General features: G+C 35.0%; 1 protein-coding gene across 1 annotated transcript in view; it reads left to right on the top strand.

The window, feature by feature from the left end:
* Positions 1-2,007: 2,007 nt before the first annotated feature.
* LOC107744765 (PHD finger protein 12-like) overlaps positions 2,008-8,603 on the top strand; it is a 15,969-nt gene continuing 9,373 nt past the window's right edge. The window contains exons 1-3 of the mRNA XM_016558569.1: positions 2,008-2,746; positions 3,292-3,470; positions 6,338-6,410. Of these exons, the coding sequence (XP_016414055.1) occupies positions 2,681-2,746; positions 3,292-3,470; positions 6,338-6,410 (318 nt within the window). The 5' untranslated portion in view covers positions 2,008-2,680. The remainder of the gene's footprint in view (positions 2,747-3,291; positions 3,471-6,337; positions 6,411-8,603) is intronic.

Below are 8,603 nucleotides of genomic sequence, written 5' to 3' on the forward strand. Positions count from 1 at the left end.
TTTTTTTTTTTTTTTAGTTTTCCACATCATGAAAATGAGAGGTGTTACTTACAAAAGATGATTATAAACTTTCAAATAACATCTGTCAGTTTTATGAAGTGTAGTGTTTTGCATGGAAACTGGTACATCTGTATCCAGTAATGTGACGTGGGTCCCTATTTCACTGGGGTGATCTCAAGCCTTTACATTAACCTTACTTATGACTCGCCTGTGTGTACAGTTTCAAACAAAAGACTGCTGGGGAAAAAGTCTCTGTCTGTGTCCAAAATTTATCCAAAAGTTTTAAAAAATGTACAGAAAGTTCTTGTAAATCATCCCTCCTTCACTGATCAATTGGCTCTGATTTTTTGGTTTCTGTTTATTTTTGTATGTTTTTATACATATTATGAAACAAAATAACAACTGACTGTACTCTTTCAGCAGGCACTCTTAATATATAAATATCTAAGAATGTACATAAAATTTGTATTAGATATGGCTTAAATGTATGTATATATGAGGTTTATCTATTATAGAATAAATCTTTGTTCATCATTTCACACTGTCTGTTAATATCAATGATATGGATCATCTAAAACAGTTATGTACTTGGTCCCCATATCAATGTTGTCCGTATTGATTGAAATATTGTCATTTCAATGTAATTAGCAAAAGCTGCCAAAAACATCACAATTGGTCACATGACAGACTTGCATCGTGAGTGTACGTTTCAGTGTTTCGCTGTCTCCAACTGAACAACATTATTTTGGGAACTTAAGAAACAACGTTTAATGGAAGTCAAAGAGATCTAGTAGCCTACATTTTTTTTCAGAGCAACATCAATAACTCTGATATAATTACAGGTGTTACATTCATAAAGGGTTAGTTCACCCACAAATGAAAATTAGCCCATAAATTACTCACCCTCAAGTCATCCTAGGTGTATATGACTTTCTTCTTTCAGACGAATCCAGTCGGAGTTATATTAAAAATTGTCTTTGATCTTTCAAGCTGTTTAATTCCACTCAGCGGGTGTTGCATGCATCAGTCCAAAAGAAGTTAAATAAAAAGTACCCATCCATTAAAAAAAAGTGTCTCACATGGTTCCGGGGGGTGAACAAAGGCCTTTTGTAGCGAATCGATGCGTTTTTGTAAGAAAAATATCCATATTCAAAACGTAATAATCACTTTAATATAGCTTGCGACAAAAGTTGTACACTGGAAGCAGCTCCGGGCGGATGACGTATGAGTTCAGCTCTGCGCATGCGCCAGTGAGTCTCGTGAAAACCAACGTTTGTTAACAGGAGCAAAGGAAGCAAAGTTTCCTTACTTTAGCAAAGGAAAACAAATCTCCTCTTGGCTTATATCGAAATCCTCCGACATTCTTCTTTACAAATACTCGTTTTGTACTTCTAATTAGTGACCGTTGTTTTGTTTTGATCTCTTCACCGTTATTGAAAAAAATTATATCGCGATACATATTGATATTGAATTATTGTCCAGCCCTACTTGAGGGTGAGTAATTTATGGGCTAATTTTCATTTTTGGGTGAACTAACCCTTTAAATTATCCAAAGCAACTTATCCATGAGCAGTTAAGTAACATGACAAGTGCTATAAAATATATTACAGATAGTTCAGAGAAAGAAAGAAAAAACAGTTAAAGAATAGTTTGAGGTTTTTATTTTATTTTTATGTATGTATTTATTGTCTGATGGATTCAGTAAAGCGCTTACAGAAGAAATCTGTCTTAAAAGTTGTAAGGGGCTTGGCTGTTTGGGATTATCATGGTTCAAAATGATATATTTTTACTTAATTGTACTGTACTGTAATTATTTACCACAACATTGTCATAGCATATCTTAATTAAAAATGATGTTCCATCAGATTGTTCTGTTTTAGTTGTTATTCACACATTTTTTTATCCGTTTTAAGGATTGTTTTACTTTTTGTAATATTTCTTCGCTGTGCTTTAGAGAAAACATGGCCTGCAGGCTTGAAGAGTTCGTGTTGTTCTGTCAGACTAACACTAGGAGGAGCAGTTCTCCTCTGCGCCTCAGTACGCATGCGCAGACTTCATTCCAACCCCGCTAGAGTCGAGTCAGAGGAGGGCAACGCCAACCAGTTAGCATAGCTACTAGCAATGGCTTTTCATAACAACACCTTTGCTCTTCACTGCTGTCATCTGAGCACCATCCACGAGTGTTTCTGCACATGAGGACCTAACCGCCGACAATCAATCCAGCAGACTTACTTTGCAACAGCGAGCGCTTTTTTTTAAGCCAGTATGCGATGGGGACAGAGAGCTGTGGATTTCTACACGAATCTTTGCAGGCGGCTGCTGCTGAAGCAGAGGATGCTGCTAGGCTAGCGAGCTAGGCCTTTACATCCCACAGGAACCCTTCAGTACTGCGCCAGGAAGCAACTTGCAATCAAAATAGGAACGATTTTTGTACTTAAATGAGAGTTTGAGCGATTCGCAGCTCTCGTTTAGCACCAGACATCTGGCGAGCTGTGTGCTTTTGTTTGTTGATAGCTGCTAGCTAGCCGAACATCGAGCAGCCAATCCGCTATCTTGTTAGATTATCGACCCGTTTAATATTTCCAGAACGGCTTAAAGACAGCAGGTAAACCCGACTGGGTTTGGAGAAGGTGAGAACTGCTGTCGGATTGTGTGTTCATGCTACATTTGAGCAGCGTGAATGTGGAACAAAATGGAGACCCCGAAGATTCTGTACGATTTGGACACGTCTGGGGGCCTAATGGAGGTAAGCCTGTCTGCCCTTCAGCTGTGCCTCGAATCACTGTCATGTGTGTTAAATATGCCTGTATTAAGGATTAAATGAGTCGTAATAAAAGCAAATTGCAAAATGGAAAATAAGTCGTTTGTGGACATTTGCTTTGGTGAGTTAATGCAGTGCTGGATTGGGCCTGTTGCAGAAATGGCCTGCCTGGAAACTAGAACCGAAGACAAATTTATGTATGTATATGTGTGTGTGTGTGTGCAGATTTCATTATTGATATCACGTGATTAGATCTGATTTGACATGGAAAAAAGTTTGACCTCCTCATAGTTGAATGTGAGCACCCCCCGGGTGCTGCACGTTTTGGGGGTCTCTCTAATGTCACCCTTAATTTTAATCCAAAATCTGCATTGTGTGTATGTGTCAGATTATTAGTATGGCATCCAAAATGTGCAGTGACAAGGTTGGAAATACCAGTTGAATGTGTGAAGCAACTCTCCATTGAGTCTGTCAGGAGATCTTTGTGTAACTACATGCATGCTTAAAATGTATTTGTCAATCTGTTCCAGCAAATTCAACAGCTGCTCGCACCCCCACGCTCTGAGGATGGAGAGAAGAGACGCAAACCAGAGAGGGAGACCAGAAGAGGAGGCCGAGCCACGAACCACGACACCTGCGATAGCTGCCGTGAGGGAGGAGATCTGCTCTGCTGCGATCACTGTCCCGCTGCTTTTCACCTGCAATGCTGGTATGCTTCCAATGCATTTTCGTATCTTGTCTGAGTTTAACAGTTGACTGAATTTTTCTTTTAGATTTATGTACAAGTCTGTTTATGCTGCTGATTTTTAAAGGTCACAAAGATTGTTATCTGGTTGACTGATGTGGATTAAGAGGGTGACTTGTGGACATCTTGGAAGCACTAAGTTAGTAGTAGTGGTTAGTAATGGTTTGCACCAAATGCAGTTGTTTTATATCAAATGTATTTATGAACTTATGAACAAAATATTAAAAAATAAAATGCATTACCATTCAAAAGTTTTAGGATTTAAAATTTTTTTTTTAAGTCTCGAATGCTCACAAAGGCTGCACTTATTTTATCAGAAATACAGTAAAATTGTTAAATAATATGACTTAAAATAACGTATTTTTATATATTTTAAAATGTAATTTGTTTAGAGCTGTCAAAGGATTAATTCTGTTTATTTGCTTCCAAAATAAAAGTTTTTGTTTACATATTATGTGTGTACTGTGTATAGTTATTATGTATGTATATATATATATATATATATAAATACACACACATGTATATATTTAAGAAAAAATTTTGTTTATATATAAAATATTAATATAATAAATTATATATATATATATATACTTACACACATAATAATTATACACAGTACACGCATATATAATGTGTAAACAAAAACATTTACTAATCCTTTGACAGCACTAAATTTATTCCTTTGCCAAAGTTGAATTTTCAACAGCAATTACTCTAGTCTTCAGTGTCACACGAACGATTCTTCAGAAATCATTCTAATATGCTGATTTGGTGCTCAAGAAACATTTTCTATTATCATTGTTTAAAACAATTGTGCTGCTTAATATTTTTGCTGCTTAATATTACTGCCACTATTACTGTCACTTTTGTCACAGAAGCTACAGTCAGTTTGACAGTCCCATGTAGAAACATAACGCTGAAAACTTATCACACATAATGTAGATTTCATGATTGCTAACATTGCATATTGTTTTTGTGCACATGACACATTTTCCTCATCCAACAACAAAAATCGCCTAGAAATGGGCATTTAAAAAGTTTTTTTTTTTTCACTATACTGCTTAGCTCCTGACAGCCTGAGCTTGAAATAAAGTCTTAATGCACGTAAGAACAAAAAAATTCCCCTACAGGTTGTTTTCTGTATAGTTATCATTTCTCTCACTCTGAAGCCACAGCTGGGTCCTGTAGTTTATCATAGGGGCTTTGTTTGGATGGAATCACTCCTGCCTCATTTCATTTGATGGTTGTTTAATCCAAACTCCTGGTTTTTACTGCTGTTGTCCTAGGCCTGGGCGATAAAACGGTATCGATATTTATCGACGGTACACCTTCGATATCGATATAAAAAATGTTCGATATAGCGCACGATATAGGCACATACTATGAGTGACGCAGACAGCACACACAAACACGAACACATGCTGAAATGAGTGATGTGCCTGCCTGTGATGAGGAGATTGTGAATAAAGAATGAATATTAGTCTAATTTAAAATAAACATTTACATTTGAATGTTAGGTGTGCATCAGGGAGCGTCATCAGTGGCACGCGAGATGCGGTGATAATGTAAGTGAAGTTGTTGCATTTTAATGTTTTGTTAGTCTAGCCCACGAGACGTGCCGCTGCTGCGTTATTCATTCAAAATATTAGAGAAATATAGAAGAATCTTGATTAGGTTAAAACCGAAACAAGCCATTCACACAGAACACATATTCAGCGCATTTTTTAGACGGACAAATATGACTGCTGCACTCGCAGATGTATAGAAAGCCATGCAAAGTTAAAACAGTTTAAACTTTTAGAACTTTTCACGTCACGAATTTGTGGAGGTGTATTCCTTTTCACTGTGTCTCATGTTTTTAAATGCAGTCTGTGTGAATGGCACTTCGGCTCTTTGGATTAAGCAATGCATAAATGCATGATGCTGTTTTGTTCATAATTGTTTATGCAATTTACGAAATTATATTAGATTTTTATGAGTTAATTTAGACGTAATGCACGTTTTTATAGAGTTACTTCCTTGCATTGACAATTTAAATGCGCTGCATTATTTTGCTCATTGCACCCTCCTGTGGCCTCGGGAGACAATTAGACCTATACAATAAAGACCTATTTAATCTGCATATAAAACATAAGAAATTAGATATTTGTTTATTTGTTATTGTTTGATTGTTAAAACAAAAAAATAGTTGTTGTTTGTCTCAGTAAATTGTGTTAATTATAAATACAGTGGTTAAATTTAAACTTTTTTTTTCTATTGCTTTTTGTTTTAAAAAAAAAAAGTTATAAAAAATGTCAATAATTATCGATACCGAACGATATGAAACATTATATCGTTGATACATTTTTTAGCTATATCGCCCAGCCCTATGTTGTCCTATGCTGATCACTAAGGGGAAGTAAATGTATTGTTATTCAACAACTCTGTCCTGAGGGGTGATTTGTTCGGATGTACTTCACATTAAATCGATCCAGCCTTTCTCTTGGCTGATGTAATATAAAGCTAGTCTACATTGACTGTATGGCAAAGATGGAAAGAAAGAATGGTATTTATTTACATATTTGTGAAATATATCAATAACATTGCCTCATTTGCACCATGCAACCTAAAGATTGCAAAGAGTCCGTGTGGTTCAGTTTTTAGATTTGGTGAGACCTAGATGGTTTCAGTGTGATTGCAGCATTGTGGTTTTTAGTTGTTGTTTTTTTTTTGCATCTAGCACGTGAATAAAACCTGTAAGCTTTCACTGTATTTTTCATGCAGAAATGTCAAATATTTGTAAAATGTGTAAAAAAGCACTATTGTGTTTTGAAACATTTGATTCTTCACAGTAATCCACCTTTGAGCAGAGAGATGCTGCCCCCTGGTGACTGGATGTGTCATCGCTGCAGTGTGCGCAAAAAGGTTGGAAAATTCATATTTGCCATTGCTGTCTTGTATTTGGAAACTTAAGTTGTATTGTTCTACTGTTTTTCTATTCACATTTAAACAGGGTGTCCGCGGGTCCTTAAAAAGTCTTAAAATGTCTTAAATAACGTTTTCCTAATATAAGGCCTTAAAATGTCTTTAATTCGGATTTGATGTGAGGTAAAAATTCAAAAGGTTTAGTTTATTCATAACATGATATAGTTAAATAACACCATGACAAGTGAGCTATTTGCTCAATATTTTCACGATGCAAAAAAACATTAAAAACACCTGCAGAGTGCACGCATTACGTGAAGTCTAGTGCGCGTGCGCATTTATGAGCTCTTTCACTGCATGATTCAGTCTATTACAATACATTCTGAATGATCACAAATTCAAGACATGGGGGCAGAAAATGTGTATATTTATACCATTTCATATAGTTAATCAAGTTCACACGGAAGAGTGCCTTTTTTTCTCCAAAAATTACCATATACAAATGTGATATTGATTTTTTACAACAGTTCAATAAACTAGAAGTTTTATTAAGAGACTTACGTTTTAGACACCATATTGCCTGCTTTTGCACTATTTCGGCAACAAGAATAATTCCAAACACAGCCACAGTGCTGCTTTGCGTCTTTGAGCAACATGACGGCGTTTCGTTCCTGAATGAATCAACCGTTTAAATGATTCGGTTCAGTCGCAATGACTCACTTAACAGTGACTTACTGCCACCTACTGGCGGTTTTAATTTCACGTTTAAAGTATCTTTTCATTTTTTTCACTTACTGGTAGTTTAGTTGAGAAGTATGTTGGAAAGTATGCATTTTGCCCTCAACATTTCTTATTTGTATGCATTTACAAATGCATTTTAAATGCATTTAAAACATTAATCTCATAACATTATTTATTGCAGTTGTAATTATTGTTATTTGCAGTGTACATTATTTAATCTGACTGGTAGCAGCCCTATAGTGTATATTGAATTTATTGATAAATTGTAATAATTTGACATGTAAGATGATGCATACATCTAAAAAGGTTAAAAATAGGCCTTTGTAAAGGTAAATATGCAGATTTAAGTATGTAAAAGCTGATAGAACACTGATGAAAATATTGCTTCAGAATAAATTGTTTACTCCACCAAAAATCTCAGTGATGCAGTTATTTTGCGGGGATATTTTGTATGGAATATTGTCTGCTGACATGAAAAGTTCACTGTATATCATAGTAATAAATATAATTTATTACAGCAATGATATTTTGTTTTCTTTTTAATTTATACACATTAAATATTACATGTATGTAATAAAATGTGTATTTCCATTACAAGTTTAGGTCTTAAATTTCATATAAGTTGGTATTAAAAAGATCTTAAAAAGTTTTACATTTAACTTGTTCATGTCTGCAGAAACCCTGTTTAAAGGAATAGTCCACCCGAAAATTGGCAGATTATATAATAAAAATACATTTAAAAATGCGTAAAGGTTTGGAACAACATGAGGGTGTGTAAATGATGACATGCCTTCTCCACAAAGGATACAATCCCTGAATGCATTGCTTTAAGCACAATAAAAAAAAATCTGAGAAATGTTCATTAAACAAACTTACATTTCATTCAGTGTCAAAACATCGATAAAACTTGTCAAATAATTAATTTACTCAACGTGTGCACTGATTTTTTGTTATTAGAGTAAAAGATACTTTAATAATGCTTATTAGAGTACCTTTTAGCTTAGCAGCATGTTAACGGTTGCCTTAGCAATAGTGGTCGACTGATATAGTTTTTTTGACAGCCGGAAAAATCTTGGAAAGCAGGGTGGCCGATATAAAACCAATATAATTTTATTAATTTTAATTAATGTTTAAAAAATTTGAAATCATTTGAAAATGGATTAACCATACTTATATTTTAGATGACAAAGTATTTTTCACAAATAAAGAATGTGAAAAATTAATAAATAAAGAAAAGGAAGTAAACACTGTAACCAACAGGGCACTCAGTATTCTGGGAAGTTTGTGTGCATTGGGATTTGGGAATCATATTTTTTCAAATAAAGCCAAGGTAACACTCATTTTACATACAGCACACAGTGGAAATGACATGAATATGGCAGTGGGCAAATGCATGAAGCGCAGCATAATTTGATATCACGAGTTTAAAGTTTGTCGATCGCGCGTCTCCAG

The sequence above is a fragment of the Sinocyclocheilus rhinocerous genome, unplaced genomic scaffold (assembly GCF_001515625.1).
Source record: "Sinocyclocheilus rhinocerous isolate Xijiao unplaced genomic scaffold, SAMN03320098_v1.1 scaffold738, whole genome shotgun sequence".
Taxonomy (NCBI): domain Eukaryota; kingdom Metazoa; phylum Chordata; class Actinopteri; order Cypriniformes; family Cyprinidae; genus Sinocyclocheilus; species Sinocyclocheilus rhinocerous.